The 12,080-nt window shown below is 35.5% G+C and overlaps 1 protein-coding gene across 1 annotated transcript in view; it reads left to right on the top strand.

Annotated features, from left to right (window-relative positions):
* The window catches only part of ESR1 (estrogen receptor 1), a 160,027-nt gene that overhangs the window by 96,039 nt on the left and 51,908 nt on the right, over positions 1-12,080 (top strand). Inside the window, exon 4 of the mRNA XM_085055828.1 lies at positions 729-845. Within this exon, the coding sequence (XP_084911954.1) occupies positions 729-845 (117 nt within the window). The remainder of the gene's footprint in view (positions 1-728; positions 846-12,080) is intronic.

Below are 12,080 nucleotides of genomic sequence, written 5' to 3'. Positions count from 1 at the left end.
AAGAGCAAATTGGAATAGAGGCTTTTTGGCAGTAACAAATTATGGTATGCTAAAAATACTTGTTATGAGAATTGAGATGTAGAGAGTAATAAATGAGGAAGAGAAGCTCTGAAGGAAAAGATACCAGTTAACAAGCTTTGTTTCAGCATGTGGTGATTTTAGAATTTGTCATGTCAAAAGGTTTTTACACTTATCAGTAGACATGCAGTTGGAATCAGCCACTGATTTATCTTTGAGGTACAATTAATCATTTGAGGATTGTTGCTTCTGTTTTATATTGTTTGTTTCTTAACTGCCCCAGACTGCGATAGATAGAATCTTTTGTGCATAGACATTTTTAATTTTGTAAACCTCATTTTGTGCAGTCTATTGGTTAAACATCAGCGCAAGCACGCAAAACCAGATGGCATTGTATTTCTCAGCCTAAGAGCAAGGAAGTCAAGGCACTTGTTCATATTAATCTATCCTCTTCTGTGGCTGCTTAATTGTTCACTATTTTAATTAGTCTGCAGAAGTTTTAATTCAAAGAACTTGTGAATAAATGTGTGGCACAGAGATGTTAGTTTCAAAATCTGCATCAACGCCTTTGTGAGAGGTTATGATGGTAACCCTACTTTTTTCCCCACATGTTAGATCACGTACTAAACAATGAAACACAAGGGACCATTGTAATAATTTTTGCTATGTCTGTGTATAACTGTGTCCCTTCTTTCTCTCTGGTTTTGCAGGGCACAATGACTACATGTGTCCTGCTACTAACCAGTGCACCATCGACAAGAACAGGAGGAAGAGTTGCCAGGCCTGCCGACTGAGAAAATGCTACGAAGTGGGAATGATGAAAGGTGGTATGTACACAGCCATCCACAAATCTTTAGCATTGTAGTCTGCCTTCCTGCCTTTTAACTTCATTGGGCAGCTGATGTGGTTTCTTAACTAAAGGAGGAAGCAACGAGTTTTATTGAGCTGAAGTGTATTAAATTAAAATTATTTTATTAAATAAAAAATGAAAGACTCCCCAGTATCATGTTATCTTGTCCAAACTTGCATCAAAAATAATAAGAACATTGACTTCAATAGAATTAGAATTCCTCTGTTATTGTTTTAAACTCAGTAATTTTTGGTCTCTCTTTGTAGGCTTCAGATGCTGATGAATGAAATTTAACCCAAGATTTTGCAGCATCTTGCAGCTCAGTGTGAAGAGCATTGGTAGTCTCAAATTAGTCCATATTTCTTAGATAAACTTGTGGATATGTAATTCTTGTTCTTTGAATCCTGGAAGAGAAAGTAAATTCCTGTGTTTCAGTACTGTATGTATATTTTAGATGTGAATTATTTTTTTAACTCAAAAATATTAAAGGCTCACTCATTTTATAATAATTGAGATAAATGCCTCTTTCCTGGAACATATGTAATAATGATGTCTTCTTGTAGCATGCTACAAATTTCAGATAGGTTTTATTAATGAAGAGTAATAAGTAGCTGTATTGAAATCTATATCCATAGGAAAATCTTAGTAAACTAGTAAGTGCTCAGAGGAGAAGGGATTAGAAGGTATTAAGTCTTTTGTGTGCAAACAGTTAGTTAAATTACAGACTGGTTCTCCCTTTCTTTGGCACACCTAAGACTTACTTATGCCACAAAAATTCTGGAACAAGAGCTAAGAGCAGCTCATCACATTTGTCCTTTCCACAACAAAAGATCATTTATAAGTCCAGCCAAGGTAGGCCAAGTCTGGTAATCTTAGGAGAAAAAGGGAAAGAGTAAGGGAAAACTGTTCAGTTGTTGCTGTGCTTTGAGGTTGGATCTGCACTTTTCTCAGCTCAAGGGCTGGGAAAGAGCTGAGACTGATTTTTTTAATCTCCATTTTCAGGTGCAAGCAGGAGGATGATGTAAAATCTCCTTTTACTTCTAGAACTTAAGACAATAGTTGATTTTTTTTAATGAGATTTTGTTTATTGATCCAGATTTTTTTTGTTGTTTCTGTCTGAACATCCTGGTTTATATGGCTAAAACTCTTCAAAGTGTATGTAATTAGTATCACAGCTATGATCCAGAAAAGTTAGAGCTTCAAGTAAGGCAACCTAAAATCTCATACATGAGTGTGTCATGCCGATTTAGTTTTGACTTTTGTACATGTGGCAGATCATAGCTAGAATTTATAATTATGTTTTATGTTGACAGCATTACATTTTTCATTCGACACATTTACATCCAATCACACTTACATATTTTTAATTAATAATCCACTATACCAGTTTTATGTTTTTCATATCTCTTCTTTAAGATGCAGGTTCTAATGGGGTTTTTTGACTAATCTCTATGTAACTGTTTTACACAAAAATTGTAAAGATTTCTCAACTAGCATTTCTTAGATTGAAGTAGTCCAAAAGAAATACTGCAATTCTGCCCAAATTTTCTTTCAAATATAGATGTTCTCTAATATTTATTTCATACAGTGTTTCTTACCTGAGAAAAGTCCTCTGGATTTCATCCTTTCCTTTTACAATGCTGTAAGACTTCTATAATCCCTGTAGGAACTGGCAGTTCAAAAACAGTGTTAGGTTGTTTTAGTTGTTGTATTTGAGTTTTTTAAGAAACTAAAATCACAGTTTATAAACAAAGAGACCAGAATCAGCATAAACTGTATCTGCTCTTGTAGTACCACTAATAATGCATGAAGTCCATCACTGGTTCATAGGCAAGATTTTTAAAATATTTATTTTATGAAGTACTGGAAAAAAATATTGAGATCCCTCATGTGCAAGTAATAAATCTATCATGCTGGCAGATGACTTCAGGGAAAGTAAAGTTAATGTAGATGAAGTAAAACAGTCAAAGTCCTTCTGGAGTCATTACTGGTCCCCTATTGTCCATATAGATGTGGGGGAAAGAAAGCCCTTTCTTCTAAAGCTAAACCTTTATAATTGTCACATTTCTCTCAGATGAAGATAAAGGTTAAGTGAATATTCTTCTTACGCCATCTGTTTAACTTTTAAGGGATAATTTTTAAATGTTTTAATTTTTTTTTCATTTTTTCTGAGGAAAGCCACAAAGATTTTCTCTTTCAATAGACAGAATAGAACCTTTCTTCAACACTCTTAAATTGTGGTTAGCTCAAGGTTCACATTGTTCTCTAATAATTCACAGTTCTTGTGATTGAATCTTTTAGCTTTAAAAATCTCGTCATGTTCATGTTGAAGGACTTGCCTTTTTGTAAGGTATTAATTCTGTCATACACTTGAATATTTCTTTGTGTCTTATCTCCCTTCTATCTCTAGCTCCACAATTTGGTTATCATGATATAACTTCCAGATATAGTGGAAAACACATTTAATCTTTCTTTTCCCTAAATGTAATCTCATTTTTCCTTCTGCATGAAATTAGCTGAGGCTTCTTAATAAATTGTAAACGTTTCCAACTAGTGACTTTTAGCTGCTTTTTAACTGATACAAGTAATAACTGATATTAATTATTGAGTTTCCGTAAATATTGGGGAAGGTAGATAAAGTATTGATTAAATGTCTCTGGTTAATTCTAAGCATAGGATATAGAATATGGTTGCTGAGGTTTTCCTCACAGAAGGTCACTTAATCCAGCATGAAAAAGCTCGTATATATTATTTTTAGTGGAGTGGACACAACTGAAACATATTTTCAGGGCCTCATGTAGAAAAAATTGCAAGCTACAAGTGGCCCTTGAAATGTGTGGTAGGAACATTTACTTATGAGTTCCTCTTGAGAGTTTCTGTGGAAATTTTATTGATTTTTTTTTTCTTCCCTCTTCTTGTGTCTTTTAAAAACTTCTTTCAGTACAGAATGGTTATTTTCTTTCTCTCCTCTTGTGTTTGCAAGTGTTTTCTTCTGCATCTGTTACTGTGCTGCTTCAAAAAAACAATTAGACTGCGAGAATCTCTGCTGATGCAGTTGGCATCTGAGACTTAATTTACAGCCTCAGTCATTTGACAGTTATATTTTGTCCAAATGCTTCATATTCTTTTCCTGAATAAACCCAAAGGACCTTAAAATTATATGTTATTATTTAGTCTGTGCTCCCCTGTTTGTCTGTGAGGATAAAGTGGGCACATCGAATCAGATCCTTTTCAGGTCCCTCTTACCTCTGTTCTGTAGCAGGGGAGAGTAGCCTTGTTTCTGTTTGTAATCTACTGATGGCTTCTTGAAGGTTGTTTCTGTTCTGGTTTGGAGAAGTATACTCCAAGTGACTTTCCATGATGGAGGGTCCCAGCTTCCAAATGGAGTTGTTACAGCAGTTGAACCCTGAAGCCCCAGCCACGTGTATGGTGCAGGTGATCTCTGCTCCAATACAGACCTAGCTTTCCATTTCTCCATTGTTTAAAAAGCTTTCTGGTGACTTGGCTCCAAAGAATCTAATTTTATGAAATCAAAAGCACCTTACTTTATTGTTTTGTTATTAATTAAGTATTTTTATATGTGGTAAATGAATGGGGGTTTCTAGTTTTTAGCATGCTACATTCTTCCCCTTCTTTCAATAAGACAGATTTATCATTAAGTGCTGTGTGGGATCAGAGAAACAGGGTTCTAGCGGAATTTGTGGCTATGGCAAAAAATTGCCAAAATGTTAAATGCCAGACACTTAATGAAAAATCCATTATTTGCCTGGTAGTACGTGTTTAACCACCCTGATACCCACATAACTCTTTCAATTGTTGAATGCTGATGGCTTCCTAACCTCAAGTCGTAGGAAATGTGGCCATCAAGGATTTGAGTGCTCATGTTCTAGATCCAGATGGTGACTGTGTATATGGCATGGGGTATTTACTGTCTTTGAACTGTCTGAAATCTCAGATTGTAGAGACAAGATTGAGTGTTGTTTCTTGTGATAATGAAATTACAGTGTTACAGAGCATTTGAAGCCTCCATCCTTTAGTGTTGCCCTCACAAAGTGTCTGAGAATGCTTCAGAGATTACTGCAGTGCAGCCCAGGGAGGGAAATTCTGTGCTGGCCATAACAGGGTGCTAAAAACACATCCCATTTGACTGTAGAAATTTTAATTAACTCCAAGAGACTGGAGTCTTTAGGCTTCAGTTTTTCTCTTGCATTCTCTTGAAATAATTATCCACCTGTAATCCAGTCTGGTTCAACGTGACAGTCTTGCTGAAGTTTAAGATAAATTTTTACAGGGAAGAGAAAAAATTATTTGGCAACTTTTCCATCCTCTCAAAGAAGGATGGAAATTTTTGTCTTTAAATGGAGAGAGTTAGGCATCCTTTCTGAATTCTATATTTATTCATGCAAAAAGGCTAGAGAGTTATTAAAATCATTCTCAAAAGTAGAAGTAAATTGATGTCTGATGCAACCACTGGAAGGGATCAAGGCCTTCTAGTTCTTCATGTGATTATCTTTTAATTAAATATTATATTAAAAAGAGAAATTACTGAATGAAGGAAAATGGATTGTGGATGTGAAATGATTCTAGTTTGTTCGAGGGGAATCTCAATGATACTTATTAGACATACTGTTCTGTACTCAGCCAAATAACTGTGTAAGTGGGGCCTGATAAATGTATGAGGAAATGTTCTTTTTGAAGTTGCAATGGATGGGCTGAAAGCATAGACTCATCCAACATTTGAAGCAAAGTTTTGTGAATTTACAGCAGCCTTCTGGGGAAAAAAGGTGGAAATGAAATCAGATTTTTTAGTGAGATGTTTCTTTCTCTTTGCACACATGCAAAGTGGATCACTGCCATTGAATTGTCTCAAAATATAATATTCCTGTGTTCTGCCCCCAAAGTTAGAGAGAGAGACCCTTGTTGTGAACACTTTTGCCAAAAATGCTTTTTCTTCCTATTCCACTTTGTAAAATTTTCTGTGCTAGAAGGAACTCCAGGAGGCCTTTTGTTGAGCCACATGCTCAAAGCAATTTCAACACTGAATTTATACATGTTTGTTTGAGACCTTTTACAGTCAGGTGAAAATGGAACAAATTGTCTTAAGCTTATTTATATGCTCTAACTGGATCTGTAAGAAAAAATTAATATAGCAGAATCTTTAATGTTTAACTCTTGAACACTTGTTTAAGATTGTAAAGCTGATTATAGTTGTATGTTTGTTTACATTTGCTTTTTGGCTTTTTCATACTTTTTCCATTACTCAAGTAATTCCTAGAGCTCAACAGGGACTTTTTACAAGGTAATTTAGTGGTAGGACAAGGGGTAATAGCTTCAAACTGGAAGAGGGTATGTTTAGATTAGATATTAGGAAGAAATTCTTTACTGTGAAGGTGTTGGTGAGACACTGGAACAGGTTGCTCAGAGATGTTTCTCCATCCCTGGGAGTGTTCAAGGCCAGCTTGGATGGGACTCTGAATAACCTGGTCTAATGGAAGGTGTCTTTGTCCTAGATGATCTTTAAGATCCTCTCCAACCCAAACCATTCAATGATTCTGTGATTGTATGATTCTGGTTCTTCTCTTGGTTAGATATTTACAGTTCAGTTGTAGCACTCAGTCCTGGTATCAGGCCAAACAAATTCAATACCCAACAAATTTAACTAATTTTTCTAATGTAGCAACTGAAATTTCTTGCTGTCTTTGAGATTTCTACCAATGGCCTGGTTGTCCTAAAACAAATGGCTTTCCCAAATCATGGTTCATGTAAAGGTAGAGAATGTTCCTGTAAAGGCTTTTTGTGATCCCTGGAATGTCTATAGACTCCTTGTTAAATATTGTCTAGAAATGGGGCAGTTGCCATACTTACTGTAAACAAAACTTGCTATGATGTTTCAGGAGCATCAGCACTGAAAGGGATTAATTTGAATGATGGATTAGTTGAACTTCTCTTGTTTCACTTCTACATGTCCTCAGATGCTCTTTAAAACATGTGCTATGACTGCCAAACACTGAATACAAAAATACAGATTAGAAGGAATCATGCCTTGCACCTTCATCTTTAATTAATAGATCTTTGGTTCTCAAACTGTGCATTATGAATAGTCATAAGAGATCCCAAATGACATTTGCCTGCTTGTTAACAGCTATTTTTTTGTCACCAGGTCTTTAAGATCAGTTTTATGATCTGCATTTTAGTTGGTAGGAGCTCTGGGGCACTGAGATATGTGGTGTGACTTGGTCACTGAGCAAACAGGTGGCACAGGCAGGACTTGAACCAGAATATCTGAATCTAAACCCCACTGTGACTTCTCTCTCCCTCTGTCCCCAGTAGAACGTAGCCCTCATTGTAGATGAGATTTTTCCAGTCTGGGAAAGGATAAGAGATATTTTTTGAAAAAAAACCACTCACATAAATAGACATACAGCTTTCATCCACTCAGGAATAGAAAATATTGTAACATCCAGGTGCACAGACTGAAGACAAAACTGTTATTTATTTATAGTACTGAGTGTCTAGATATCCTTGTCAGAAACCAGGCTATTAAGTACTGTCACTTGGGGCAGGTCTGTTTGAGATTAGACATTAAATTCTGATTAATCTTTTTAGGAGATTTCAGGCAATGTTTCTCATCTAAAGTAATTGTCAACCCACCTGGGTTTTCAGCACAATTTACACTTCTGTTTCATTTTCTGAAAGACAAATGGAAATGAAAATAAGGGGCTGATTGTCAGAATCATATTCAAAAGAAGTATTTATTAGGCTATAAAATTTGAATTTGGAAAGTGGTGTTACTTTTCTGTGACCGAATAATATATTTATGTAGAGAGAATCAAGCAGAAAAGTTCTCAAAATCTCAAAGGTTTTTAAAACCACCTTGGAAGGACCATCATGCTGAGATACATTACAGTATTAGAACCTACATTGCAGTCATAGCTTCAGCAATCTGCATCTGTTATAAACTTATCAAGAATGAAATTATTGGCTTCTACTTACATACAGCAGCTACAGTGACTTCATGTTTTACAGGGAGCTGTAGGATTCTGTTCTATTTCCAGTGAAGCATTATAAAGCTATTGAATTCAGCAGAGGTGTGCCTAATGAGACCTACTTGTAAAGTGAAGTTGCCATAAGAGGTCATTAGGAGACAGCTGCCTTGCTTGAATCCACCCTTTGCACTCCCAAGACAGTTGTGCTTAGACACTCAGGTTTGTGTCCATAAGGGAAATGTTGGTTTGTCTACACTGATTTACTTTTGCAGTCCCTTATTTTGCTAATGGCAGCAATGACACCAAAGTCAGCCTGGACTGAGCCCCAGAGGTTTTCTCTGACAGTTTAGTAAATCCTTCCCACATTTGAAGAAAAGCTTTTGAATTTCCGGCCTCTTTAACCCTGACTTCAATTTCAGAAAAGTGGGTTTCTGGATAGGAAAATTTGGCTTATTCTTTTGCAAGCACTGATGCAAAGGATTTGTGTGGCATTATCCCTTAAATACTCTGATCATCAACTGGGCAGATGACTCTTCTGCCTCTCTGACAGATAACTTCTTATTTATAATACCTTTTACTTACCACATACAATCAGTTTTTTATTGTCAAACAGGGTTTGTTTTACGAAACACTAGAGATTCTTTCTCTCTAAAACAGTAGAGAGTCTTTCTCTCTGGCAATTTTCAACAGAATTCTGATGAGGTGTGTTGGTCTTGAAGAGAAACAACATTGTTTGGAAGAGAAGGTGTTTCCAACAACATTTGAAACACTCTTTTGACAAACTGACAAAATTATAGGCTGTTAATGCGACAAGGCTGTGCATGTATATAGAAGTGTCAAATGTCTCTCATCTGGGGCTTGCTGACAAGGAGCAGAACTGTGGACAATGAGCCTCGGGTGCAAAGGTTGTTCCAGACTGGGAAGTTAGCTGGTAAACCATTTACCCATCACCGTTTCCAAACTCAGTCACAGATCCATCTTTTTGTTGTCCTCTTAAATTAAAAAACAAAAAAGAAAGAAACAAAAACCCAACAAACCAAAAGCCAAAAAACCCCAAAAACCAAACCAAACCCCACCCTCCCTAAAAAAAACCAAAAAAAGCCCAAAAAAAACCAAACCAAACAACCCAAAACCGACCAAACAACAAAAAAAAAGTCTTTTCTTCCTGTCATGATTTCCTCTCCCCTCAAGTGTAGCTACAAATTGTTGATTGAACAAATTTCTAATAAGAAAGAAATTGAAGAATGCTATATAAAGCAGCTCACAGGGAATATATTTAACAGGAATAGAATTTCAGACTACACACTTATCTTCAAATCTAAAATGCATTATTCTGTAGTTCACACACAGCCAAGCAAATTTGATTCTATTTGGACTCCTCTTTTTCTTCCTCTAAAGATTCTTGAATATTTTATATGATATATAAAGGTGAAGCTTTGTTAGTAGCAGTGGGTCGGAAAAACTGGCTATTGTATGGCTGAGATTCAATGCTCATTCAACGCATTCTTAAGTCAGGATTTTTTGTTTTAACAATCTGGAATTTATTTTTTGTTTTGTTTTAATGATGTGGACAAAGACTAGTGAAGTATTTAATATTGCTAACATTTGCCTCACAATCATAGACTCATAGAACCTTCAGCTGCAAAGGACCTTGAAGATCATCTGGTTCCAACTCCCCTGCCATGGGAGTGTCATATGAAATATTATTGTTCATATACAATTTTATTGCTGATCAGGTTCTAATGATTTGAATATATAACTACTTAGTAGTTTTGAAACCTGTTTCCATGTCTAAAAGCCTGACTAAATTTACATATGAAGCTTTATAAAACTACCTTTGAAAATCTTGGCTCTTGCAGCTTTAAAACTCAAGTGGAAATTGTTTCAGAGCACTTTCAAGATACGTAGTACTTCAATTTTTGGTAGAATATTGTTTTTCATAACGCATGACAATTCAGGTCCTTTTATTGGCTGAACTGTCAAATCAAAATTTATGCATTAATATATTTTAAAAACCCTTAGAGGATCATTGCACTTTTGGCAATGAAACTGTAGCTTGATAGAGTTGCCTGTTTTGGAATTAGTGGCTGTGCATCACCATTATCTCTTTTTAACAGAGATAAAATTTGATTAAGTTGAAGGAGATTTGGGCACACTTGCATATTTCAGAGAGATACTCACTCCTGTTTAGTCCAAGAAATGAATACGTATATTGCTTGTCTATCTAGGGGTTAGGTAAAGAGTTAATAGTAAGTTCTGTAAATCTCTGATGACTGTGATATTTATACAGATCAAAGACCTTTCTGTCTGTGATCATAAATGCTGCTGATGTGATGCAGAAGGAATGTATACTCCTACTGACTTTTTTCAGATTTAGTCTCTACAAAATCCAGTAGTAAAATTGCCGCAGTTGGTTGGTTGGCTGATTTTTTAAAAATCTCCTAATAAAAAGGCAAGAAAAAAATTTTGTGTGGGACATTTCCTCCACACTGGTTATGTTCAGTTTTGCTCAGTGCTCCCCTTTTTTGTTCTAAGGTGAAAAAAAGCCAGTGGTAAACTTTCAGATGAATTAAAAATGAAACTGTTTTTCTTACTTAACGCCTGGTTTATTTGTTAGCAACTAAATATGCTTACATTTGCCACCTTTCCTCTGTAATGTGAAATCCTCATCACACCTTTGTTTTACTTAACAAGGCAGGCCTACACTAAGTAAAAAGAAAAACCAAAGAAACTCTCATCTTTCAGTAGTCTGTGTGATGGAAGCTTAAAGATGCAGTTGCCCTACTTATATTTATTAACCTTTAATTGATTCTGTTCTCCATCTCATTTGGCCTACAGCTTTTTAGCTATACCACCTTCTAATTCATTCACTCTCAGCTTTTTTTCTGCATGGTGGGAAAGAGAGCCTCTTGTCTGTCCTGAACCTTGCATGGGGTATTTTCTTTCAAGACCTTTTTGTATTTAAAGAGAAGCTTTAGTATTTTGTACCTTATTCATCATCTTGCTGCTCCTGGTTTTGTAGTCTTGTATCTGGCTTGCAGGCCAAGCAGACATAGTCAATTTAGCTATTTCTTACACAAGTTGTTTCACATTTAAAGTAATCTGTTTTTCTCTTGTCCTTTTTTCATTTATTTTCTATTTCTTTTTAATTTGGGAAAAACAGAACTGCATACAGTGTTCACTGTAGTGTGCCTCATGATAATAAACTGTGATTTATGAAGTTGTTCTGTCCTCCCTTCCTTTCCTAGTAATTTCTAGCCTTCTATTTACTTTCTGAACTTATCTGATGTTTTTATAGTATTTTTCTAACCCCAAGTTCTTGTTTATGAATTATGTCAGCCCATCTATTTATGAGTATGTTGAACACCTTAGACCCCAAGGATACTTTCTCTTTGAAAGAAAATTGCTAGATGAGCAGCTGTAAAATTTGGAATATGAGAAAATTAACAAATGGTTTCGTTTCCTTGTGGTCCCGTTCACGTGATTATATCTACATGTTTCATGGGGCAATTCTAATTCAAAAACATTACATTGATACAAAGAATAAAACAAAAATATCTGTTACAGATAGAACTTGCCTGCTATTGAGAATTGCAAGGAAGAAAGTTACCAATGAGAATATCTCTATGATGACATTTTGCCAGAGTAAATATTGTGTTTTTTCTGAATAGGAAGACTCTCCCCCCATCTTCTTCATAGAAACTCTTTGGTAGTAGGAAAGATTGGTATTGCTGAATGAAAAATGGAAACAGCAAAGCACTTCAGAGTTTTGGCTTAGAAATAGTTTAGGGAATGGGAAAATGTAGATAGGTTAAGTAATAGGAGTGATGAAAGATTTATTGAACTCCCTTTATCTGAATAGATTAATGGAATAGAATCACAAAGCCTACTAGATTTTGAATGAATTAGGCATAAACTATTTAATCCTCAAATACTAATTCAGTTATAATCTAACTATAGTTGAAGAAAGAGGAAAAGAGATCTAAAGATTCTCCCTGTTTCTTTGAGGCTGGGAAAGGATACATGCTGATGTGATCCAATATTTAAGTGAAGGCATGTTGCATGTGAGGTGAAAAGGCTGCTAACAAAAATTGGGATTCTAAAGGTTTAAAATTTTGTGGTGTGAAGAGAGCTGAGCAAAGGTTGTGTTTCCCTTTCCCAACCTTTAGAAAGACCTGTACTGATTTATGTAAATGGTTTTGTTTTATTTTGTTTCAATTTTAAAT

Source organism: Lichenostomus cassidix, chromosome 3 (genome assembly GCF_008360975.1).
Source record: "Lichenostomus cassidix isolate B80296 chromosome 3, HeHo_3.0, whole genome shotgun sequence".
Lineage (NCBI taxonomy): Eukaryota > Metazoa > Chordata > Aves > Passeriformes > Meliphagidae > Lichenostomus > Lichenostomus cassidix.
The sequence above is the reverse complement of the archived record's forward strand: the minus strand, read 5'-3'. Positions and strand labels throughout refer to the sequence as shown.